Below are 24,140 nucleotides of genomic sequence, written 5' to 3' on the forward strand. Positions count from 1 at the left end.
TCGGAAGCCCAGGAATGTGTCACGTGACTGAGGGCTTGGCATGCTTTTATGGTGAAGTTGACAAGCTGTCACCGCCACACGCCCCAGTGAACTAGAAGCAATCACCATGACCTCCAAACGCAACTTCTTTGGCAAGGGCTCCGTCGAGGTTACCACAGAGGACGGCAGCCTGGTTCGACGCCTGGCAATTACTGCTGACAACCTTGTAACTCAACCATTCGAGGGCATCGACATCATTCCCGATGTCATTGACTACGGCGCACGAACGCATGGCACAAGAGATGCTATGGGTTGGCGCGATATTGTCGATATTCACGAGGAAGCGAAGGAAGTAAAGAAGATGGTCAATGGAAAGGAAGTCACCGAGAAGAAGACCTGGAAATATTTCCAGCTCAGTGACTACAAGTACCTCAGTTTCCTGGATGTCCAAGAGCGAGTTTCGGCTCTTGCGCGTGGTCTTCTTCACAATCAGATCATGAGGGAAGACATATTCAACATCTATGCTCAGACGAGGTATGTTCGATTCGCTGTGGAAGCGCTTATGGCTAACTCGTAGGATAGTGTAAATTGGCAACTCATGTCTCATGCATGCACAACTATTGGAATTCCTGTGGCCACGGCTTACGATACCCTTGGCGAATCTGGACTCACGCACTCATTGAACGAGCCAAACTGCGTTGGTGTTTTCACTAATGCCGAACTCCTCGTGACCCTCAAGAATGTGCTGCCTAATACCCCATCAGTGAGGTTCATAGTCTATGACGGTGACGCCAAGTCATCGCTTCTCGATGATATCCGCAAGCGTTAGGGAAAACGTAGTCATTCTCTCCATTGACCAACTGCGTGAGGTTGGCGCGGCGCAATCTATGGACGGTCTGAAGGAGAGAAGGCCATCTCGGGACGACATGGCCCTGATTATGTATACCAGTGGCACTACGGGGGCTCCTAAGGGCGTGGTGCTCACTCATGGCAACGTCATTGCCTCCGTTGGTGCCGTTTACAAGCTCCTTGGCCACCACCTCACCAACGACGACACTTTCCTGGGGTATCTCCCCCTTGCCCACATTCTTGAATACATCGTCGAGCTTATCATATTCTTCGTTGGCATGAAGACAGGCTACGGCCGGGTCAAGACCCTTACAGATGCATCCGTGCGCCACTGCAAGGGCGACATTGTTACGTTCCGCCCCAGCATCATGGTTGGCGTACCTGCTGTGTGGGAGCAGATCCGTAAGGGGATTATCAGCAAGGTTAACGCTAGCGGCTCCTTGAAGAAGACTATATTCAACGGAGCGATGGCGGCCAAGAAGGCTGATGTCCCTGGTCTTAGCCAGCTGGCTGATGCTGCTGTACTCAATAGCATCAAGCAAGCTACCGGAGGACGGCTCCGTCTCGCGTTGAGCGGCGGTGCTGCTCTTAGCAAAGAAACTCAGGAGTTCTTGTCCGTTGCACTCGTCACCATGCTCCAAGGTGAGTAACTTCCCAAGCCGATCTGCATTCCATGGTGTAATTGAGGGCAGGTTACGGTATGACCGAGTCTTGTGGGATGTGCGCCATCTTGCCCCCTGAGCTCATGCAATATCGCTCAGTTGGACTGCCTGTTCCTTCGGCCGAAATCAAGCTCCTGGATGTCCCTGAAGCAGGCTACAAGTCGACTAACAATCCTCCCCAGGGGGAAGTTTGTATCAGGGGTCCGTCAGTCACCAAAGGATACTACAAGCGGGACGACCTCAACAATGATGAGTCGATCTTCACCAAGGATGGCTGGCTTAGGACTGGTGATGTCGGACAGTGGAATGCCGATGGAACTCTTTCTCTGATCGACAGGTAATCTAACCTCTCTCAGATACTCTTCTTCATCTGATGTGCTTCATTCATTTCAGGATTAAGAATCTTATCAAGTTACAGGGTGGCGAGGTGTGTCAAGTTGTCTTTTTTTGTCACTGATCTCCTGATCTTCCGCTCTTCAGTACATAGCCCTTGAACAACTTGAATCAATCTACAAGTCATGCAACCTCGTGGCAAACATATGTGTATATGCAGATGCTGAAGCCAAACAACCCATTGGTATCATCATCCCTCACGAGGTCAATCTGCGCCACGCTCTCGAAGCCAAGTCCGTCCCTGTAGATGCGAGTGCACAGTTATCGGATCTGTGCGCAAAGAAAGCGGTACAGGATCTCGTCCTCAAGGAGTGCAATGCTATCGGGAAAAAGAATGGCTTCAAACCGATGGAGATTCTAGAAGCTGTTGTTCTGACGGCAGATGAGTGGACACCTGAAAGCGGCCTCGTTACCGCAGCACAGAAGGTGCAACGCTCCAAGGTTGCGAAGAAGTTTGAGAAGGAGATTAAGGTGGGTTTCAACCTTTTTGCTTTTCGCTTTCCATTGACGACGGCTACTCATAATAGGCAGCTTATACTGCCTAATGATTGTAGTTCAGTCGGCCAACCACATTGTACTTGTTTGTTAATTTCTCGATTCTTCGACAATCTATATATTGTACACTTTGTATGTCTTAGTCGGGCTCTTAGGATGATTAGCGCTGCTTGCTCCACACGGTCCAATGTTCGGTTCCACGGATTTTGTTGAGCAGCGAGGGCTATGAATAGTGTGAGTAGCGTTGGCTGCGGTTCCTCTGCAATTGGGTTTTGTATGGTCAGACTAGAGGATGCGGTGCTGTGATGGCTTATATAAGTGGACCCAACCCGCGCGCAAGAAGCCAGCGGTCAAACGCAGTCACCGTGGTCTTCTGCTTCTCACCTCTCTTCTTTGCTGGTGCTTCATTCTCATCACATTATACGCCTTTTTTGTTTCTCTAACGCTCCTTGTAATTGTTGATTTTCATCGCGGCTAGCGCGCAGGCTTGCCTCCGTCTCCCACTAGTCCGAATAATCTAACCGCTCACAGCCCAACGACATTCATGGCGTCCCAAAACCCGGTATGCATCTTTTGTTCCATTGTGTGAGGACTGGTTCGCAAGTCTTACATTCCGGCGCCTTGTTTGCCTCGCGTAGATTCGCAGAAAACTGGTCATCGTCGGTGACGGCACGTAACCGCAGCACTTTGTATCTGGACATGTCGGCTGAACTCGGGGCACCATTCACAGGTGCTTGTGGAAAGACCTCTCTTTTATGCTCTTTTGCACTAGGAGAATTTCCAAAGGAATATGTGAGTCCCCTAGACACCGTTGTGGCATGTGCTCACTGAGCACAACTAACTTCAATCTTAAGCAACCGAGTAAGCTCTCTTTGGAGAGGCACGTTGTCCGTCACTCGCTTACCCATTGATACCCTCAGCTATATTTGAGAACTACGTCGCCGAAATCAGGCTAGATGGAAAACCTGTGCAATTGGCGCTTTGGGATACTGCGTTTGTGCCTTTGCTTCTGGCATCAGAATCCTCTTGTAGCTAACAGATTGTGTCATGCAGAGGGCAAGAAGAGTATGAAGTAAGATTTTCATTACCGGGGTCTTGCCGCTCGCTCATCACCCCTGCGTTAGCGTTTACGACCACTGTCCTACTCCAAGTCACATGTTATTTTAATTGCTTTTGCTATCGACACCCCAGATTCTCTGGACAACGTATCTGTAAAAGTAGGTTCATATCGACACGTTTTCTTGGCGCGCGTGTCGATCCCTGATCCGTCATGCCTAGTGGATCGAAGAAGTTCGGAGCATATGTGGCCCAACCATCCCCATTCTACTCGTTGGGTGTAAAGCCGACCTGCGTCCATCCCCCGATTCTCCTGATATTGGCAACTTCGTACCGCGTACTGAGGCTGAACGCGTGGCATCTATGATTGGCGCGCGCGCTTACAAGGAGTGCTCTGCCCTCAAGATTGAGGGTGTAGATGATGTTTTCGAGGCTGCTACTCGAGCAAGCATGCTCATGAGGGAGGGCGTTCCTTCATCTGCTCATCACAGAAGGAAGAGCAGTGGGCGTAGTGGTGTAGCGTCCAACAGGGACTCGACCGGTGGCAGCTGGAAGTGCTGCGTTGTCTGCTGATGAATGCACTTACCCGCGCTCATTTCGGGCTTATACTCGGATGGACCATACAGACTAGCTCCTGCTCTTGCACATACGTGATATGTCGCGTTGTTCTCGCTTTGATTCCAGTCTGGAGCTAATTTGTTCACGTCGCCTCGCCTCACCTTCCACCCAAGTAGTCTGCTAATATCACTGGATCTCATTTGTCTGATTTTTGTTCAATGCATAGCGCTATATAGCATACTTTTTTTCTTTTTCGTTTCGTTCGGCCTTCGTCCTATACGCTATGTCAAAGCTAAGTCTTGGACTAGGTTCATGTTTAGACTTCGGATTATACGTACATAGCATCTTATGCATACAATATCTGCGCACTGGCGAAACCTAGATAAATCAGAAGCGCTAAGTAACTTGATTTTGTACACAGTTCAGTCAGTCTCGTCGAACGCGTGTACGGTGTAGCTATTTTGTACAACGAATACATCAAAAAGAGGAATTCTCGCAAATGCTCGGTGCTTGTACTGGTACTTATCAACAACCCTGTAGCGAGAGACTGACCATGTTCGGCGCCGAACGTTCCGGCAGCAAAGGCCAGAGCAGCATGCGCATTGTCGTCGCGGATGTGAAATTGGCTGTGCGGACAGTGAGTATGATGAGCCTCTTAGAGCTATTGCTATGTACTTAGAGCTATTGCTATGTACTTAGCAATGTTCGTGTGTATAAAGATATCTCCAGGCCTAGATGCTGTGACGACAGAAGCCGACACTCGCGAGTCAGAACAGCCAATTCAAAGGACCTGAATGATGATGAGAAGACGGGACTAAAAATGGAGGGGCGTGCGACGAGCCACGGGGCATACCTTGGGCTCCTGGTCCGTGGCGGCCGACTGCCTATGAAATTGGGGATGCTGTTGATGATGCAGACGCTTTACACCCACACCTCATTGCGCTTGAGCAGGGCCTCTGTGGCATTGAATTAGGACGTCCTGTGGAAGACTGAGAGGGGAAGATGGTGGGGTGATGGGGTTTTGGAGGACAGTGGGATTACGGACGTACTTACATGCCCCTATGTAAGGGTAGGCGTCTATCAGGATAACAGCGTCACCGGGTGACTCCCTCATACATTGGATTAGGCGCGATGTGGTTTTCGGTTTGAAATTCGACGTTGAAGTTAGGCAAGTCGAGCGAGAAATTACGGATAAACGTAGTCATAGATAGTGACTTGATTCCGAGTCCTTCGACGTTTCAAGTTCCATGCATCTATCCTCGAACGGGTAGTCAGTCCCTACTGATATAGACCCCACCATGATGACTAGAAGATTTGCACCGATCGATGCGACCACCTGTTGGAACAAATTGCAAGTTTCAACCCGCTATTCGGAATAAACTTTGGTGGTGACGCCCGCCAATAAAGTGTGAAGCTTATATGCTTCAAGCCCTAACATCGCGAAAACTGCGGCGCAACGCAAGATTTTCCTACACCTATGACAGATTATTTTCAGTGCGAGCGAGCTGTAAATGTAACTGGAGTATACCTAGACGTCGAATAACTTTCAAACATCCGAATCTTCTCGCTGTCGGATCCTGATTGGATTGAGTTTCTATCAATTCGAGGAAATTGACATTGGCGCTTTGATTAGCGCTACATCTTGATATACTCCCACCACTTTTGAGCGTCAGGAGTTAGGCAAGATCCGAAGGAACAGACAGTCTTTGGATAGTTTCATCTCTTACTTTCGAAGTTGCACAAGATCACTAGGCTCGATGCCGAGCTGGCAATGAAGTTCCAATTGAGCGCTGGAACCATTATTGCCTTGGGGTTACAGAACCGAAAGACTGTTGCCACGCTTGAAGCATCCCCGAGGTCGTGGCATTGGTCGTATGCATCGCAGCAAGTCGCGTTCTTCAACAATTGATGTCGTAATGAGCCCGGTGACGCGATAAAATCACCCTTGTTGCAAGAGAATATCGTGAGATAAAGGGTGGTAACAAGAAATAACATGGTGCAAGTTCAATAATTTACAGCGCGCCCATGACGTCTATAGCTAAATAGCTATCTTAAAGAAAATTTAGTCTAGCAAATATTGCATCGAGAAACGGGAAATGGTTGCAAGGGTGCGGAACTTGTGTTGATATTAAAAAAACGACGGGTCATCAACATCGGGTGACGAACTAGTTTCGTGTCTCTGGAGCGTCTCGGAAGACAAGCTCCTTGATGCGTCCTTCGGCGAGGTCGTACACCCATCCGTGCACAGTGACTTTCTTCGCATTCGGGTCTGCCCACGCGGTGGTGATCGGCTCCGACTTGCAGATGTTGTCGACCTGCATGATGACATTGGCTTCAACGACCTTGGCCAACGCCTCACTCGCAGAGCACGTGGAGAGGTCGAGGGATTGGACGAGTTCGGTGAGGGGGTTCAACCAACGAGTGAGTGGGGTCGACTCGCTGGGGTGAGCGTCTGCACTTTGAGTTGCTTTCAGGCAAGCAGCAGCACCTCCGCAGTTGGTGTGGCCCACGAGGACGACTGTTAGACGTATATACCCGTTAGAGGAAGAATCGAGCTTATCGTAAGAGCAATTAGACACTCGCCGTGTTCGACGCCCACTGCCTTGACAGCATAAGTGAGTGCGGAGAGCGCGCTGTCGTCATTTAGATGGAATTGGCTGCAGGGGATATAAGCGACTGCTCAGAGTTTAATGAACTGTTGTTGATACGTACTTGGCGATGTTTCTGTGCACAAAGATATCGCCAGGCTTAGACGCTGTAATGACGGATTCCGGCACTCGCGAGTCAGAGCAACCAATCCACAGGATCTGAAACCATTTTCGAAAATGTGGCTAAAACGAGGAGCGTGCGATGGGCATACCTTGGGACTCTGGCCGGCGGCCGACTCCGCAAAAAAGTCGGGTCTGTCCTTGATTACGCTCTGTGCCCACTCTTGATTGGCGTTGAGCAGGGTTTGGATAGGACTGGTGAGACATGCTGCGGAGGAGTGGAAAGCGAAGACGCAGGGCGAAGAAGTCGGTTGGACCACAAAGGTATAACGCCCTAAAAATGGGCTTGAATCTTGACAGCGGCAGGGTGACTGTTGGCAACTTTGTTGGGACTGATAAGTAAGCGCAGTAAAACCAATGTACTCGGGCGGGGGCGGAGAAACGTTGAACGAGGAAGAGATAAGCTCCGACAAGTATTTTAGTCTAACTTATTAGTATGGTTCACAGCTTGTACTTATGACTACGTGATCTGATCCCGTGGTTGCGATGTTCTCGTGTAAACTAGCTATGGGTCGCTCAATCTCCAATTCCCTTGAAACGACTAAAACTCATCCAGCAAGCAAGCCGTCCTTCCACAAGATTCTTCCAGCCAAGTACTTCATATCAACAGGCCTAGAGCTGTCACATGATCATCCCTCCTTCCTCTTGCGTGCTAGCTTACAGCCCATCGTGAGGGATGCCGGATAAATGTACGAACGGCATCTTGCTTGGCATTGGTGTCTCCCTTGATAGGCAGACCATAAGCCTTGAGAATGGCCTCATAGCGCTCCTCTAAATAACTATCGCATAATCAGCGCACCATTCCTCTGCAATCCGAAGAGACAAACTGCACTGACTCGTAATATGCTCGAATTCTCCCCTGGTAGCAGGGAAGTTTGGCGGTGGCTTGCCATCGCTTGCGACGGGCGCCTTGAGTTGCATCTTCAAAACTGTACACCGAGAGTTATGCAGACGCGCAGGAAGTCGCTGTTGGCTACAAAAAGGGAATGTCAGTCTCCATATCGTTCATCGAGAAAACCAACGTACTCAAGTTCCTACGACCTTCTTGAGTGCCTCGATCTTCTTGTCCAACTCTTCCAACGCAGGTCCCTTATCCGTGTTCAGCTCCGTAAACTGCTCTTTCAAAGCAGCAAACTCAGCCGCGAGGCGTTCTTGCGTGCTCTCAATCGATGCGAGTTTCGATTTGAGAGACACCAATTCAGCTGACATGTCATTGCCGCTGAACGCCGTCGAAGGTACAAGTGCGAGTGCTTGCGACGCAGCTGCTATTTGGTCTGCCATCGCTGAGAATGATGCCGAGAGACGGTGTGGCCATAGTGGCGCATTCAAGCTAGCGTAGTCAAAGCTTGGGCTTCCCAGCGATATGTCAATAGTCGGTGCTGACGACCCAGGGCGGGACTCCCCTAAGTAAATACTGTTTGGTGAGTGAGGCTCTCTGCTATACATGGTGGTGGATGATCAATGAGTGTGACAACGCCAGAACCTAAGTTCTTGGGGATTTATGGCAGGGAGAGAAGAGGCACCGAGCTGAGCAGGGGGAAGTCCCAAGCTCACGGACACGGGAACATGAGATTGGATATGCCATCGCCGGTTGAGTTTCTCATACGATGTGCGAGATTTCTTCTGTCAATATACTGGGGGCTGGAAGGCGGCATGCTTATTGGATGCGCCATGCCAACGGATGTGAACTAGCTAAAAACCGTGAGCGAAGGCGTGCCATATACGGTGCTTGGATTCATTGCCTCCACTAGTGCCTGTGTGCACCTGTGTGGATCTTGGTAAGTCTGATCACAGTGATCAAGCTAGTGGTGCTCGGGTATTCAATCCATTGCTTCGCACCCGGTGTGTGAATCTGTAAAACTACGAACAGAGAGCCGGCAATGAAGTCATCCACATGGCGAATACTCTGGTGCAGCCAGCTTATCGCATGTAACTGCAGTATTCTCAATGATCGATAAACTCGTAGACGATAGCGGTGGGATATGAAAAGCGATGCATCGTACGTTGTACCATTTAGGCAAGTTTGAAGCTTCTATGCATTAGCTCGGGCTGCCAAGGCAGGCTTAGCCACCACCATTCTTCAGGCCAGCTCTCAAAGTAACCTGCCACTTTCTGGCGACCCTCAACAGTAGGATCCGAATTGCTAGTTACTTCATATCGTTCCAAATGAAATACTCACGAGGAGTACACACCACTGTAATCGATCCACCCCGCGTTCACCAAGTATATAGTCTTATCTCCAATTTCTTTCCTAATGAATCAGCAAGATTAGCCTATCGGTTATATGAACATAAAATTGAGGCATCAAGCACCCACCGGTGGTTTGCGACCTGCTGGTATGTACCAACATAGTAAAGCGAGGCAGGACCTTCAGGGTTAGGGCAACCCCACTAAGTCAATCCAGGGTGTCCACATAAATAAAGGGTTCGACAGAACGAGATCAATCATACCGGCAGAATGATAAACAGGGGCTGCACAGGGTAGATAATGCGATGCTTGCCAAGACGTTTATGTAGGTCTTTAAACGACGCAACGGCAGTGAGGGCGAGTAGAAGGTAAGAATCTGATGGAAAGCAGACGCCGTAATGTTATTTCCGCTGGCGTTAGCGCTAACCGGAGCCGCATCAGGATCAGGATCATCAATACTTAGCGGCCTCATTGCAAAAAACAGCTGCAACTGGCAGGATCTAGATTGGAATTCATCCGATCATGCATACGATATGGGCGGCGGTGGGGTAGTCTCGCTTGGCTTGAAGTTCCAGGGGGTTGTGTAGTTGCGTTTGGAATCTGTTATCTTTCATGAGATTTGCGTAACATTATTGATTCGAGAAGATTTACCATAGTAGTACTGAGTACCCTCTGTCTTCCAGATCACCGCATGGTCATAGGAAGTAGCTCAAAGGAGACAAAGGGAAGACTAAACTAGGAAGAGTTGAAATGATATTCAGTGAATGTTTCCGTACGAATTGATATCCTACTGAACCGGACATCAGAGTGCACTGTTCGGAACACCATTTTGGTATGGATGCGAAGTAGACTGACTGATAGGGCGATCCAAGGCTGAGCCTGAATGTTATGTTCACCTCTGAAGTACTCAGAGGTGAGGAACGACCAGGCCTGCTCGATGGTCAAAGGAAGGTATTGGCCCTTTGTGAGGCAAGTGTGCGTGTTTTCAACTCGCATGATACCTCAAGGAGAACAGACAGTGGGTCTCCAATGAACTATTTGAGAAGGTTCATAAGGCAGAAGACTGGCGCCCTGGTTAGACAAGATATTGTTAACAACGAGACACCGCCGCCAATTTTGCGAGCTCACCGCATTGAGGTCGATGCTCTTGAGGTTTATGCGGTTGTCCGAGTTGACCGTCACTACTGTATCCGAGATGGGTGAGGCTACCCAAAGGGATCATATTGGTCCCTCTTGTGGCGTTGAAGCCTGTAAAACTCCTGTAGCGTACTGATACACCCAGAAAAACGGGATTGGACGTGTAATGTCAAGTTGGAAAGGTTCTACACGCTGATCTTGGAGGCCAGAGCCGGTTCTACGATCAAGTATTAAATCGAACCAGAACCCGCTGTTAAGAACGACTCGAAACGTACCACCACGCCTCTGACTCGTCACCGGATTCCCACCGACCATTATGGTAAATCAGCGAGTCGTCATAGGGAACCACGATGCTCCCAGCTTGAGTCCACTGTGACAGCAGTCTTGACTGTACATAACAATGAAAAGAGAAACTGCGTGTCTATTGTGGAGGGCTATGCGCGAGGATCGCCATCGCGTCATTATACCTAGTAAATAGACCCATTTAGACCACGGCCGATGAGTATTTATTCCGTGGGGTCAAATCTAAAACGTTCGTTCTGTAGTGTCTCATGAGTCTGAGTCTGGGAAAGAATCGGTAGACCTACCATGCATATCAATGTACATAGAATGTCACTGGTGACTCACGTTGCAGTACATGTCTGTGAGGTCCACAAGCTAAGTTTATGGTCGGCGATGATTGCAGGAATATGAGATCGAAGTACCCAGAAGCACTGCTACAAAGCCTTTTGTAGCATACTAATGGGTCATCTGCGGTATACGGTGGGGCGCAGATAATGGATGTACGGTTTGTCACTGGTACATGCCTTCTTGCCGTAACCTTCAAGGTCGTGAATGACCAGACGTTTGCTCACTAGTAGTCGGTGAACATTCGAGACAAGCGCTGCATTGACCATTTCTCGATTTCGACAGAGTTGATGAGTTGTGAAGGACGTCCGCTTCTACGACATTTCTAAGTATGGGGTATACAGACAATGGACTTTAGCTCAGAGGGAAGCAGCATTGAAACAGTTCTTGATCCGCAGGGCATTCTGGGGTGTTGCTGTATCACTCTCAGAGTTGAAGGACTGGAGAATCAGATCAGCGACGGTAGTCCCATCATCTACTAATGGTGTAAGCATTGGACTCAAGAATTGGAGAAATCATTCCGTTCAATACTGACAAATAATAAGTACTGCGATTGAGCGAGCTGCCTCGATAGTTCCTCGGCGAGTTGTCGGAGTCGCGGACTTCAAATATGATATTGTAATCAAATTGTACTCAACTCTGCAAGTTGCAAGTCATCCGCGGAGGAGCGACTGAGCGCTAGAGAAGGGGGCACCATGAATGCGTGAAATATAATCTGCTCAGCCTGACCGGTGGGAACAACACTGATACAACCTTCTTTAACCAGCGACCTATGGTCACAACATTGATGCGTACTTGTCTTTTTGAGATTCTGGTCTGACGCAATGGGCTGCAGAATGCCGCACCGGTTCTAGCTGTTGACTCACTTAGGTCAACAACTTGACGACGGAAATACATGTAACGTGGCAGGAATATATCGTCTCACAGGTACTGAGTCAATTCAGTAAGTTTTTCGACTGTTCACAGCTGATCGCAGCTGGATATTTAGTTCCCAATGCTTAATTTGTCATAGATTTTCTTGTACGCGGCATAGGTAACCCACTTCTGTGCCAACAGTATCCGCGCCAGCTCGAGCCAACGTTTGATCCGATTGCCCCGGATTTTTGTTGTAATGATTTTCGACATGAAAGACGTATACATGGAGCTGGTCAAAGTGTCCACACCCTTGTACATCCCCACATCACCGACATGACTTCAAGAGGCATCCCGCTGGATACGGTTGCTATAATGTCAACAGCGCTGGAAAGCATTTTATACGGTAAATATCAACATTGGGTCCATCCTTCATATACCCATACAAACTATGGTTCTTCAGGGTTCTCGGTCCTCATGTTTATGGGTACCATCTGGGTTCTAACCTACAAACGTCGCATGCGGGACGTCAATCGCCTAAGCGCTGCAGTATCCATCCTGCTGTTGCTACTGAGTACAGCAGTTAGCTTCTTACTTCTTACATCCCATGCCATCTGCTGAGGTCTCCCAAGCACGTAGTCGTAGACATCATTCGTCTTGATTATGGATTGGTGAAGTATCGTGACACGTTCCCAGCCGGGCCATCAGCGTTTTTCGCAGATGTTGCCGAGCAAACGTATATGATCAAGAATGCGATATACATATTGCACACTCTACTTGGTGATGGAGTTGTGGTAGGTCCAAATATTTGTCTGCCAATCTGGAACCCTCTGGCTCATAGAAATGTCTTTCTGACCAAAGATATATCGTTGCTATATTGTTTGGCAATCTATCCGAATCATCATCCTACCAAGTATGCTGTGGTGCTGTGGCGCATGTTAGTTTACGGACATGCTCAGGAAGTTATGTGCTCTAATGTTGTTTCGAAGTGACTGGTTTTTCTGCAGTCTACAGCGTTTCGCAAGCCACTAGTGACGCCGGAAACATCTTCACAAAAGCGACTGGACAGTCTTTCTTTGCCTTGACACTTTCAACCAATTTAATAAGTTCAGGTAAGCACATCTCTATGTCGGCGTGATGCCGAGTGCCACATACTAACTCGAATGTGTTCAGGGTTACTTGCATATCGTATCTGGACGGTCGAACGCAATGTCTCCACATTACGCACTTCGAACAGGACTTTGACGCCCATATTGCGCGTGCTTGTGGATGCCGCTATTTTGTATTCTGTGGTGCTCTTCCCCACACTTATTTGTTTCGTCCGTTCGAACAATGGGCAGTATGTTATGCTGGACATGGTGATTCAGTTTTTAATGCCTGTTATCGAGGATTACTGAGCTTCGATCATCTAGCTCGTGCCGATCATCTCAATTGCCTTCTACATGGTGCTTATTCGCGTCGCCATCAGTCAAAATACAAATACTTCCAGTTACCTCTCGGCTGTCCATGGAGAGATATCCGGTGGAATGGTACGAGGAGACTCGCGACAATATCCTATGGAGCCTTTGCAGGTTCATATATCCCAGTTTACGCACAATGATGGTACCTCGATACACAGCATACGGAACCATGACCTACCATCAACACACAAGGTGGAGTGTGTAGAAGACGCATCTTCAGGTCGTGACGTGTAATCTGTTGTAATATTCATCATGTTTTTTCTGGCAGATTGTTTGTGCTTGTCAAGTATTAGTGCGCGGGATTTCCACAGTTACTTATCTCTACAACAAGCCAAGTTGTCGGCTGTTCCGCAACACATGCATTCACGGAGCCTCCTATCGCAACTAATCGGTACACCAAATACTAATACTGATACCGTAGAGGAGTTTAAGGCGGTCTATGGCGGACGCCATAGTTGAGCGTCAGGTAACAAATGTTCCGCTGCTTCTCGTTCCATTCGTGGAGTGACTCGAGAGTCGAGAAACTGGAATCAAGTACTAACTTGGGGAAAGTATCAAGCACATCGTACGACAATCGTATGTGTATTTCAATGGCTGGTCAGAACATTAGTCCTCCTCAATAACGATTTTGTTTCGCCAGTTTATTTCACGAACGTCGTCGCAAAAAGTTCCGAGATAAAATGAACTGAACGACTCCAAATGCTAAACTTGTTGCCAATTGTGACAAATAAAATGACCACTCAATAGCGTGCCTGATTTATTTGTTGTCTGACATCTCGCGCACAAAATAAACTGGCGAAATAAAATCGTTATTGAGTAGGACTAATACAATGTGACCCGACTGCATCTCGATCGTTTCCATGATGCGTGGGTCTTTACTGCGCTGTCATGGTGCTGCCGTAGAATATTGCGTGGTGGCGAGTGATGTCCTGCCAGCAAGATAAATCACCTATGCATGTGGTAGAATTCATAGGCCTGAAGATGCAGGTAACAGCATAATAAGTAAGTACTGTAGAAAAGAAAACATTTTGACCCTATTACATGTGTGGCAAAACACTTCAAACGGTTAAAACAAAGATCCGAATACAATATTGTACAGTATTGTACCTGTGGATAATTTCAGGTACCACTCACTTATCATGCAGATCGGAGACGAATGGGTCAAGGATATTGATGAGTCATGGACAGCGGCCGCACACAGAGCGATCAAGCTATATTTGTTTTGCTTAGTAATACTAAGTTGTACCTACACCTGGTCCCTCAGCTATTTTTCGTATCATATAAGCTAGGCTCTACATGAAGAGACGTGATGGACTAGGATTGGATCGCGAAACTACCTCATGGACACACACATCTCCCCAGTGGCAAGATGAGCACCTGCACTTCACCATGAGAATATTCTGACTGCTACAAGGCATCAACAAATTGGCAACATTGAACTCCACGGACGACTTAGATCTATAGGTGTGCTTTCCCTCCTCCCTGATTTATGACCTCTGCAGTATGGAAGGGTTAGATGCGGTCGTTATTTAGCCACCATGATGATGGTGCGTTACAATGTTGATTTCAAATCAAAGGTTGGCGGGGCCATAATTCCCGTGACTTTGAAGGCGTTCATGAACAGTCAACTAAGAGGGATTCCGAGTATCCACAAAGGTTGTATTCCTCATAGCCCTCAGGTGTCGTTTTAATGCCATCCATTCCAGCAGTTACAAATCGCAATAACAGCTCGTTTACTCCAACACACGTGAGGCACGGGTGGGGGGAGATACCTCATGCACTATGGTGCTACGCTTCCAGACGACGGCTGACACTTGCTCTTTCATAAATACTAGGTTCGTTGTTTGCCCGTAGTGCTGTAACCTGACGGGCAAAAGCTGCTTTTAAATACCTCATCCAGTGAGCAAACATTTCTTTTTGAGGGTTCAGGCTCGGGCGTAATGAAGCTTCCGCTATCGTGCCCCTTTCTTAAAAAGACTCTTCTTCGTGACAACATAAATACTCTCTTCCGCCTCCATTCTCACCCACTTCTTTCTTCCCAACGGTCAACTTGCACCACTGTAAAAATAGTATTCACCATGGTTTCTTCACACCATGCATATCCTCCCCTTGATGGATCTCTGTTACTCCCTGAATTGCTGGAATTCAATGCGCAGCATAATTCGGATGTCATTTTCTTTGTCTATGACAAACCTGGCAGCGATGAATTAGTGTCTATCTCCCACTTGGACTTCTATCAAGCTTGCCATCGTGCCGCCCAGCGAATCAGACCAGATCGTGCAGGCGCAGACAGAGAAATCGTCGCCCTTATTGGGAATACAGACACCCTCCTGTACCAGACAGTATTCATGGGTATCATCTTATCTGGGTTGCTTGTATGTGAATGCTTTTCTTAAACAGCTTTCTGATCACAGTTATTTTAAGCCATTCCCCATGTCCCCACGTAATTCAGCAGCGGCAGTGGTCAACATGATGCAGAAAACAAACTGCCATCGTTTGATGACGACTCGCCAAAATCTCGGTACCCTGATTGATGGGATCACAGCGGATTTCGTGTCTCAGGACACTGAAAGGAGTCAGCTGCAGATCGACGAGTTCCCGGCGCTAAAAGACCTGTACCCCGAACTCGCCAGGGGTTCTCCAAACAAGGCTTTTCTCCCATATCCTTCCCCAGCTTCACGGCCGTCTGAGAACGATATACTATTTTACCTACATTCCTCGGGCAGCACTGGCTTCCCGAAACCCATTCCGATTACTAACCTGACTGTCATCCACTGGTGCTTAAGCCGTAAGTCAGTGAAACAATTTGTGCGACATGAAAATCTAAGATGATTATTAGCATGCATTCTCGACCAGATCGAGTTTCCTCGTCCAATCCGCGTTGGTTCTGCGTCCTTGCCATCATTTCATATCCTTGGTTTATATATTCAGCTACTCATGCCGGTCGCCTCCCTGAGTAGTGTGTCTATCTACCCACCCACATCCTTCCAAGACCCTTCGGCGGCCCCTATAATACCCAACGCGCAAAATATCTTGGACTCTGTAGTCAAAACGAAATCGAATGCTATAGTGGTCGTGCCCAGCTTCCTGGAGCAATGGGTGTTATCGTCGAATGCTGTCAATATCTTGAAGCCGCTAGAATATGTTGTATGTCACAAGTTCATTATTAATAGTATATTCCGATACGGAATGGCTCACTATGTCTTTAATGACAGGTCTTTGCTGGCGGTCCGCTCGCACCTAAGATAGGAAACAGATTGGTGGATGCAGGGGTCAAGCTGTCTTCTCTTTACGGTGCTACAGAATTCGGGGACATCACATATTTCTTCCGAAACGAGGTCGAGCAAAAGCTGTGGGACTGGGTGCGATTTGGACCAAACTCAAAGATCAGGTGGGTTCCTCAGGACGATGGTACATATGAATGCCAAGTTTTGGTAGGTCAAAAGTCTTCATACTCCTTCTCAGCTGTTGAACGCTCCCTCGCAGACAATTCCGACGCATCAAGTGTCAGTAGAAAATCTCCCGGACATCAAGGGGTTTGCCTCTTCGGATGTATTTATCAAGCATCCGACGGTCGAGGGTATGTGGAAGATGTAAGACTGAAACGGGTGTTATTTACGTTCATGCACTTCCTGATTATTTCCTTGCAGCGTAGGAAGGATGGATGATGTATTGGTACTCTCGTCTGGAGAAAAGACAGTACCAGCTCCCATGGAGAGTATCATCGGCGCCAACCCCTGTGTGAACGGCACGGTCATGTTCGGCCGTGGACGCAACCACGTCGGAATCCTCATAGAGCCACGACCAGGGGCATGAAATCGACGTCGATGACGAGAAACAGCTTGCTGAGTTCAGGAATCGCGTATGGTAAGCTCGTCCTACAAAATTGCTGCCGCCGAGTCTGACGATGCCCGTGAAGGCCGGACATAGAGGAAGCGAATCAAGAGGCTCCTACCTTCAGCAGGATCTTTAAGGAGATGGTTCTCGTGACACGCAGCGAGAAGCCCATGCTTCGAGCTGGAAAGGGAACTGTAACTAAGAAAGCAACCGTCAAGTGGTATGAGGAAGAGATCAATACCTTGTGAGTACATCATACATCCGCTAAAATGCGCGAACGTGACATTTATGGGCGACAGATACGAAAAGGTAGAGGGCAGCACCAGAGCAGGCATTGATGTGCCTTTGCCTACGAACTGGACTGCGGACGACGTCGAGAACTGGCTCATGGTTCACGCCGCTGCTGTGAACGCCGACAAGTCCGTCGATCCTGATGCTGACTTTTTTGCTCAAGGCTTCGACAGGTGGGTTGAAGGGGGATCAACGCTTGTGCTCTGCTGACCCCATACCTCCAGTCTCTCCGCGACATTCCTCAGAAACCGCATCCTCGGTTCCCTCAGGTCGTCACAAGATCACGACGTCCAGATATCAGCATCACGAATCGACCAGAACATCATTTTTTCAAATCCTTCGATTCGCCAGCTCGCGAGGAGCGTCATCAGTGCAGTATCACCGCGAAATTGTCCAAGCGCTGTCGATGCCAAGACTTGTATCGAGAATATGATTGAGAAGTATTCAGTCGGATTTGGGAGCTCTGCCAAAGATAACTCCGTCACTCTGGTTGACGGACGCACTCAAGGCGGTCATGTGGTCATCTTGACTGGGTCCACGGGTGGTCTCGGCTCATACCTGCTTTCATCTCTGCTTCAGCGCGAGGACGTGGCTGTGGTATATGCCTTCAATCGTCCATCAAAGGACGCGGCATCCATCGAACAACGACAGAAAAGTGGTTTCGACGGTCGCGGTTTGGATGTTACCCTTCTGCAGTCGGAGAAACTGGTGTACGTAACAACTGATACCTCTCATGATGACCTGGGTCTGGATAAGGATCTGTATCAGAAGGTTTGCTTCATTGCCAGTCTGACTATAATAGACTTCTCAACACAATGTAGATCTGCGCGTCTGTCACCATCATCATTCACAACGCTTGGCGACTCGACTTCAACCTGGCGCTGTCATCATTGGAGCCTCAAGTACGGGGAACGCGGAATCTTATAGACCTCGCATTATCTTCTCCGCGCCACTCAAAGCCACGTTTCATGTTCACCTCTTCTATTTCAACTGCTCAAGGCTGGGATAGAGCAAAGGGACCTTTCCCGGAAGAAGTGCAGTACGATGCGGGCGTAGTCGCAGAAGGCTTGGGCTACAGCGCAAGCAAATACGTTTGTGAAAGGGTAAGTTGCATGCTGCTTTGGGGGAGTATCCAACTCTGACGAACAATGCCGTCAACAAGGTCCTCGTGAACAGCAAGTTGCCGGCAACCTCATTTAGAATCGGGCAAATAACTGGAGGGCCCCCACGAGGAGCTTGGTCAACAACGGAATGGCTGCCGATCATCGTTAAGTCGAGTGTTAGTCTAGGTGCGCTTCCTGAAGCCCAGTGGGTAAGTTGAGATATATGCATCCTTCCCAAAGGTACCCAGGGGGTACCCATCAATGACACACGGTCTAGCTTCTAACCTGGATCCCTCCCCACGCCGTATCAAATGCTATTCTTGATGTGGCTTTCGCGGAAGAAAAACCTCCCGTTGCGGTTAATCTCGTGCATCCGAGACCGATAACGTGGGGGGCAGTAATGCGGCCTATTGCGGACGCCATGGCTAGGTATAAGGTCACAAGTATCCCGCTGCCTCTCGTTCCATTCTCGAAGTGGCTTGAAAAGCTCGAATCGAGTGCCAAGGACTGCGAGCGAGGAAAATATCCAGTGCATCGTACGTGCGTTTCAACGGTTAGCAGAACGTTTTCCCACCCGATCTTCGATTGCAGCCTGCTATCAAGCTTCTGGACTTCATGCGTTCTATAACTCGATCAGACATCGCAATCAGGGCGTCTGGCGAGATGCGCTCAGAAGCGGGTAGCTTTCCTCCATTTGCCACGGAAGTGGCTCAGCGCGTCAGTCCGACGGTCAAGGAGCTAGAGCCGCTGTCGTCGGCAGATGCAGTACAGTGGGTGAACTATTGGGCGGCGGCGGGGATGTTTCAATGAAGGAGTAAGTCGCCGTAAATCCCTGTACTTTGCTTCTAAAACAACGTGGTTACTTGGAACTTGGGGATAATGCATGCAGCTAGCCATCTTACCCTATCTTACCATTTTAGGTGCTTTTTATCATACATGCATCAAGTGCATGCAGCTTCTAAACTTTCCAGCCGAGCAGATAGTGGAGTAAATCATTTGGGTGCTCTGCAGGCAGGAGATTGACCCAGCCTGTTTGCATTGGGTATTCAGTGACCCTCTTCTACCTGAGTGTATTATAGCTAGTATTTGATACCCCGTAACGGGGAGCGCTGGAGTTCAAACTGCGAGTGGGAATCATGGGATGACATGTCCCTCTAGATGACAGCCTTCTGGAATGAGATCTGACCGATGGGGACAGCGCAGTTCAACATGGAACACGCGGTCGAGTGCAGACCCAAGAGATAAGCCAAAAGTAACATCCTTCATCTCCGAGCATTTTCAACGATAGATGTCAATCACGTAGTCTGATCAGCACGGCCGATGAGATTTTTTCGAGTGCCTTCGAGGTGTTCACGTGAAACGAAACTTCATCAGAAAAAAAGATGAAAAGAAAAAAGCAGAATTCCGGTGGCCCCACGTGGCTACCTAAATGGTGCGGTTTGCTTGTTAGGCTAGTGAACACCTTATAATGAGCCAACTGTGCCAGGGCGTGCGCAATTGCTGTGTATCCTCCGTAGCTTCCACCCTCCTTCCTAGACAAACTTGAAGACTTGTACCGTGGCTATCCAGGAATTCTGTAATTTACTGCCCAAGTAGGCCCAACTTCATACCCAGGTGCGCTGCACGCAATCATTCATTCGCTACCCCACAGCCTGTAGTAATAAACCTGTTTGAATTCTCCCTCAGACTCTGTAAAACAATGGCCATGGACTGCCCACTTCTCGTCTGGATGCTCTCACTGAACCGTGATGTCTTGACGGAGGTTAGGCGCGTTGTCCCTGATAAACCAACGTCTGACTTTGTCTCTGCAGGAGTACGACAAGTGTTTCCACCTTGTGCAGGATTGCGTCCCTCATGCCAGGCTGCCGTACCAGCCTACCTCTATAGATTCTTTCCGTGAGCGCACTCCACTACTCGCTTGGTCCGGGTTCTGATGCTCAGCAGGACAGCTAATTTGCCACATGTTACCGCTGCTTATGATGCGCCACCGACGAATATCTCGTGCAAAATGGAAGGACTGCGTTACTTCGAATGGCAAGCACTGGATCGAGCAGGTGGGTGCCCGTTACCGACTCTAAGCGGTGTAACATTATTGACGATTATTGTATTTTCCAGTCACCGGATGACATGCCCCCAGAAAAATTCCTCCAATCCATGATTGGATACCACCTTGCATACTGACAACTCACTCTGCGGCATGGTGATGACGCAGGGACGGCAGCGTCAAGTAATAAATATCGGTTTGGGCATCAAACAAATATCCGTAGAGCCCAAAGGCGTCTCAGTAGCAGCTTACGCTGAGTCCTTCGCACATAAAGTAAGCCCTAAGGCAGGCATAAAACGTCACCAAGGCTGACAGGCAACTCGCCATAGCTGACCCCGCTAGAGATGACCTTCCTCAACCCTGAACTTGGGGACGATGTCGTCCTCCGGCGCCTCTCCATCCTCCTGTCGCTCAAAGCGGCGTACATCAAAGCCGTTGGCCAGAGCACCGCTTTCGACTGGTCACGCCTCGAATTCAATATTCCCTCCGAGTCTGCGCGTGGCGACTGACCACCCGCTGCAGGGGTGGGAATTCCGCGTGTTCAAGGCGCAACTCGGCGTACAACGCATGGGCGGGGTCATGCTCGAAGAGTCGTATCAGTGCGCGTGCGCGTTTTTCAGGGGCACGAAGGAGTCCTAAATTTATTTGGCATGATAATGCGAAGGATTTAGAGGCCTGGGTGCAGTTCATCAACATTGACCAGATGGTCAAGGTGATTCCGAAACTGCGTGCCTAGTGAGACCCCTTGAACCTTATCATTTCACTGTGCTTGCTATCGTTATACCATGTTTTCTGCTGACACCTTTTGTATGATATCTCATACCGTCTAATACTTATCATCACTACTTAGGAAGGAGTTTGAATGCAATTAAAGCTGGCGCAAGGTAGTCAAAGGCATTTTGTAAAACACGTTGTGCATGATGCTGTAATAGACTGGGAACTATGACATACAGGACCTTCGGCTTTTCAATTCTCCTTCGAAGGATGGGGAGTCTGACCGATTAAAGTCCGAGGAACCCGCGGACTCTTCCGTGATTGGTGGTCCTGTATAGTAGAACCGGCCGTCTGAACCCCAATAAGCAAGGTTCTAAAGGGCAAACAAACAACCTACTGATCAAATACCACAATGCGCTAATCACCCCAAATCCCACAAACACTACCGAAGCATAATCTACCCATACCCGTTCAGCGCCTCAACCCACTCACACAAGACAAAGTCACTCACTCATCGAAACTCTTGTGACTGGGATGACCTGCGGGCATCGAGAACAGCACGATGGCGAACATGATCCACAGCACTGCGACCGCATTGATCACGGTACCGAACCTGCCAAGGTTGAATGGGGCATCGTGCATGTCTTTCCGGCCATTCAAGAGCAAGATGGCGACAGGCATGGCGTAGGATGCTCCGAGGCACATGACAGCGACGCCCACGAAGGCGTTGAACGCAGCTGATGAGCCGAGGTAGATGAGTCCAAGGAGAATCTGGATGACGGTGGAGAGCAGGAGTGCATTGACAGGGACGTCATCGAGGTGAGGGCTGATCTTGGAGAAGGACTGATGGAATGGGATAGCTTTGTCACGTGCGAACGCCCATGTTGCCCGAGAAGCGGCGCAAGATATGGAGATTGCGCAAAACATACCGATACCGAATACTTGGGACGGAAAGTAGAATGAGAAGCTAAGCTACTTCGCAGAGACCGGTTGCAACGTACTGATGAACCACTGAATATACCGTCAAATTAGATACGTATCTCCGGATGAACGGTCACGGAAAACTCACCAACCCAAAACCACCAGCCCTGGAGCCCATGATCAAAGTAAACATCACACCGATTGGTTGACCGGAAGAAACTGATTGACGTATATACATCAGAAGCACTGAGTTCCCCTAGGGCGAAACTAACCTTGAAGCAGTATAGCAACATCTGGGAGTGTGAAAAGGATCGGCAGAAGGAATACCACACCAGATAACGCGCCAATGGGTATAGACCAGATCATGGCCTTCGGAAGAATTTCAGAAGGGTTATGAACCTCTTCGGCCATGTTTGCGACTGGTTTATGGATGTCAGTCGAGTGAACTTGGTCAAGGTCATTGGAGGCGTACTCATGCCTATAGCGGAGAATGTATATGCTAGGATATGGTTCAGTTCCGAATCCTACTACTCGATAAATGATAACCTCTCACCAGGCTGTTGGATAGATTACGATAGCATTGAGTAAGAGTTTAAATCTCTAACAGCAATCATACCGGCAATAGACCAATGAAGAAAGACCACCCAGGCGTCCATCCTGAATAAGACGGATCGAAATTTCCAAGTGCGAACGAAATAGGACGGCGCCCTGCCGCGGCCTTGGCGGACAAGCATATCAAGATCACTTCAAACGACTCAACTCAGCTGAGGGGGACCACTTGCAGCAAAACATACCGATGATTCCTAAGCCGGTCCAGCAAGCACAAATAATCTGGCAACACATGAGTTTTTAAAAATGTCAATAGGCGGGACTTACGTCAATGGTCGGTAGGTACTTGTTGAGGAATAGGCAGAATAGGCAGGCGACAGCAGTCACACCGAGAAAAATCACATCTAGTAGAATAGGTCAGGTAGAAGAACACGTCGATATATGGACGAAGCCTTGCATGTTTGCCACGCTGTTGCGATCCATTCCGGGTGGTATATTCCAGCACCAGCAACAACAAGTTGAGCAGTTCCTGGGAAACTTGCGTTAGTGATGCTCGGAGGTGTTATGTATGAGAAGAAATACCAAACGTGACACTCAGAGCAATCGTCCAAACGCCAACGACTGTCAGCCAGCCATTGATCCAGGAGGCAAGTAGTCGCGTGCGTGGAGATGCAAGTCGATAACACCAGTAGTATGCCCCTGCGGATGTGGGATATTTGGAGCATATCTCAGCCAGTGACAGAGCGAGGGTTTGTGTGAGGACCGACACCAAGATCCATCTACACCATGTCAAACCGCGTGTGAGGTAAGTTGTAAATGGAACAATTACCCCCATATTATCACCACTGGACCACCTGCAACGAGCGACGTCGCTATAGGAGCTGCAAGACCATATGCTACAACAGGGTAAGTCGCGGTGTTGATCGAGATCGCTGCTCAAACGTACGGACTGCCATGATCGCTAATTAAATCGATGAATCGATTAGAGAGTGTCATTACTCGAGCTGACAGATGAACCTAGCGTCACTTGTTGGGAAACATTCAATTTCTGCGATACAGCGAAAGGAGCACTGTACTCACTGAATAATATATGTACTAGGCCTCGAGACTAGCAACGACCATGGGCATGAAACTCGGATCAAATCAGAACAAGAATAGGCACAAACCCGGGTCATCTCCTGCTTGTAGCCTAGCTTCTCCAGCCCGGTACGGGCGACAGCGTCCACATCGAAGTCGTCTTTCAAGCTCATCGTGATGGCACAAGGAAAGAAAGCGGGAACCGATATGCAAGGGAGAAGCGTGTGCAACGGATGCGAACAGAACCCGTGGCACACCTCCACCTGGGGAAGGGAAACTGCCTTTCATATTGATGCACTTTGGGGATAGGCCTCCACGGGACGCTAGGCTATATATATATACCACAGAGCAACACCTTGTCAGCGTCTATGAGTAGTGCCATGCGCATCCTTGATATAAGCGTGAAGACAACTTGTGTGAAGTTGATTCTGTTCGCACCCTATATGATACTGCACCTTCAAGTTGTTGATCAGCAATGGTATCGTAAACTAGCAGAAGCAAGTGGCTTTTGGATCTTTAGAAAACAGTTAGAGAGACTGACTTACAAGTAGTACTTGGTACTAAGTTCTGTGCTTGAGGTG

The 24,140-nt window shown here is 48.7% G+C and overlaps 9 protein-coding genes across 9 annotated transcripts; 5 read left to right on the top strand and 4 right to left on the bottom strand.

Moving 5' to 3' along the window:
• The first annotated feature begins 77 nt into the window (after positions 1–77).
• EDB91DRAFT_1123472 (uncharacterized protein) lies at positions 78–2,630 on the top strand. Its single transcript, XM_041318318.1, has 6 exons — positions 78–513; positions 562–774; positions 803–1,470; positions 1,521–1,827; positions 1,884–1,917; positions 1,971–2,630. Exons 1-6 carry the CDS (start codon positions 107–109, stop codon positions 2,589–2,591), a joined length of 2,250 nt encoding a protein of 749 aa, XP_041178963.1. The 5' UTR covers positions 78–106; the 3' UTR covers positions 2,592–2,630.
• Positions 2,631–4,493, top strand: EDB91DRAFT_1123478 (ras family-domain-containing protein). Its single transcript, XM_041318319.1, has 8 exons — positions 2,631–2,940; positions 3,017–3,047; positions 3,109–3,170; positions 3,233–3,239; positions 3,299–3,371; positions 3,432–3,450; positions 3,503–3,595; positions 3,657–4,493. Exons 1-8 carry the CDS (start codon positions 2,923–2,925, stop codon positions 4,005–4,007), a joined length of 654 nt encoding a protein of 217 aa, XP_041178964.1. The 5' UTR covers positions 2,631–2,922; the 3' UTR covers positions 4,008–4,493.
• Positions 4,494–6,157: 1,664 nt separating this feature from the next.
• EDB91DRAFT_1236525 (carbonic anhydrase) lies at positions 6,158–7,428 on the bottom strand (the record flags this gene model as incomplete). Its single annotated transcript, XM_041321471.1, has 5 exons — positions 6,158–6,510; positions 6,576–6,649; positions 6,705–6,799; positions 6,853–6,968; positions 7,422–7,428. 5 exons carry the CDS (start codon positions 7,426–7,428, stop codon positions 6,158–6,160), a joined length of 645 nt encoding a protein of 214 aa, XP_041178965.1.
• Positions 7,429–7,442: 14 nt separating this feature from the next.
• Positions 7,443–8,080, bottom strand: EDB91DRAFT_1039785 (uncharacterized protein; the record flags this gene model as incomplete). Its single annotated transcript, XM_041312864.1, has 3 exons — positions 7,443–7,531; positions 7,597–7,726; positions 7,799–8,080. Coding segments are annotated over 3 exons (501 nt in total), but the record flags the coding sequence as incomplete, so codon positions are not given.
• Positions 8,081–8,773: 693 nt separating this feature from the next.
• Positions 8,774–10,399, bottom strand: EDB91DRAFT_1080717 (uncharacterized protein; the record flags this gene model as incomplete). Its single annotated transcript, XM_041315272.1, has 8 exons — positions 8,774–8,903; positions 8,940–9,011; positions 9,077–9,150; positions 9,375–9,447; positions 9,478–9,554; positions 9,803–9,907; positions 10,076–10,152; positions 10,360–10,399. 8 exons carry the CDS (start codon positions 10,397–10,399, stop codon positions 8,774–8,776), a joined length of 648 nt encoding a protein of 215 aa, XP_041178967.1.
• Positions 10,400–11,788: 1,389 nt separating this feature from the next.
• EDB91DRAFT_195030 (uncharacterized protein) lies at positions 11,789–13,296 on the top strand. The gene is made up of 7 exons (XM_041326389.1): positions 11,789–11,969; positions 12,027–12,145; positions 12,196–12,357; positions 12,425–12,500; positions 12,553–12,675; positions 12,737–12,921; positions 12,976–13,296. Exons 1-7 carry the CDS (start codon positions 11,900–11,902, stop codon positions 13,255–13,257), a joined length of 1,017 nt encoding a protein of 338 aa, XP_041178968.1. The 5' UTR covers positions 11,789–11,899; the 3' UTR covers positions 13,258–13,296.
• A 1,805-nt stretch (positions 13,297–15,101) lies between these two features.
• Positions 15,102–19,064, top strand: EDB91DRAFT_1272810 (putative aminoadipate reductase; the record flags this gene model as incomplete). The annotated part of the gene is made up of 14 exons (XM_041324604.1): positions 15,102–15,398; positions 15,448–15,811; positions 15,863–16,170; positions 16,239–16,457; positions 16,510–16,616; positions 16,674–16,803; positions 16,832–16,890; positions 16,943–17,104; positions 17,160–17,324; positions 17,376–17,922; positions 17,973–18,254; positions 18,314–18,463; positions 18,532–18,783; positions 18,816–19,064. 14 exons carry the CDS (start codon positions 15,102–15,104, stop codon positions 19,062–19,064), a joined length of 3,291 nt encoding a protein of 1,096 aa, XP_041178969.1.
• A 616-nt stretch (positions 19,065–19,680) lies between these two features.
• Positions 19,681–21,147, top strand: EDB91DRAFT_1123517 (uncharacterized protein). Its single transcript, XM_041318320.1, has 6 exons — positions 19,681–20,016; positions 20,066–20,150; positions 20,199–20,308; positions 20,467–20,571; positions 20,628–20,732; positions 20,821–21,147. Exons 1-6 carry the CDS (start codon positions 19,954–19,956, stop codon positions 20,935–20,937), a joined length of 585 nt encoding a protein of 194 aa, XP_041178970.1. The 5' UTR covers positions 19,681–19,953; the 3' UTR covers positions 20,938–21,147.
• EDB91DRAFT_1328349 (amino acid transporter) lies at positions 21,148–23,732 on the bottom strand (the record flags this gene model as incomplete). The annotated part of the gene is made up of 14 exons (XM_041325279.1): positions 21,148–21,363; positions 21,410–21,469; positions 21,534–21,953; positions 22,014–22,023; positions 22,082–22,152; positions 22,206–22,352; positions 22,406–22,432; positions 22,487–22,490; positions 22,550–22,692; positions 23,065–23,261; positions 23,312–23,378; positions 23,429–23,443; positions 23,500–23,530; positions 23,649–23,732. 14 exons carry the CDS (start codon positions 23,730–23,732, stop codon positions 21,239–21,241), a joined length of 1,401 nt encoding a protein of 466 aa, XP_041178971.1. The 3' UTR covers positions 21,148–21,238.
• Between the last annotated feature and the right edge of the window lie 408 nt (positions 23,733–24,140).

This window comes from Suillus paluster (genome assembly GCF_016628075.1).
Source record: "Suillus paluster strain FC165 chromosome Unknown EDB91scaffold_16, whole genome shotgun sequence".
Taxonomy (NCBI): Eukaryota; Fungi; Basidiomycota; class Agaricomycetes; order Boletales; family Suillaceae; genus Suillus; species Suillus paluster.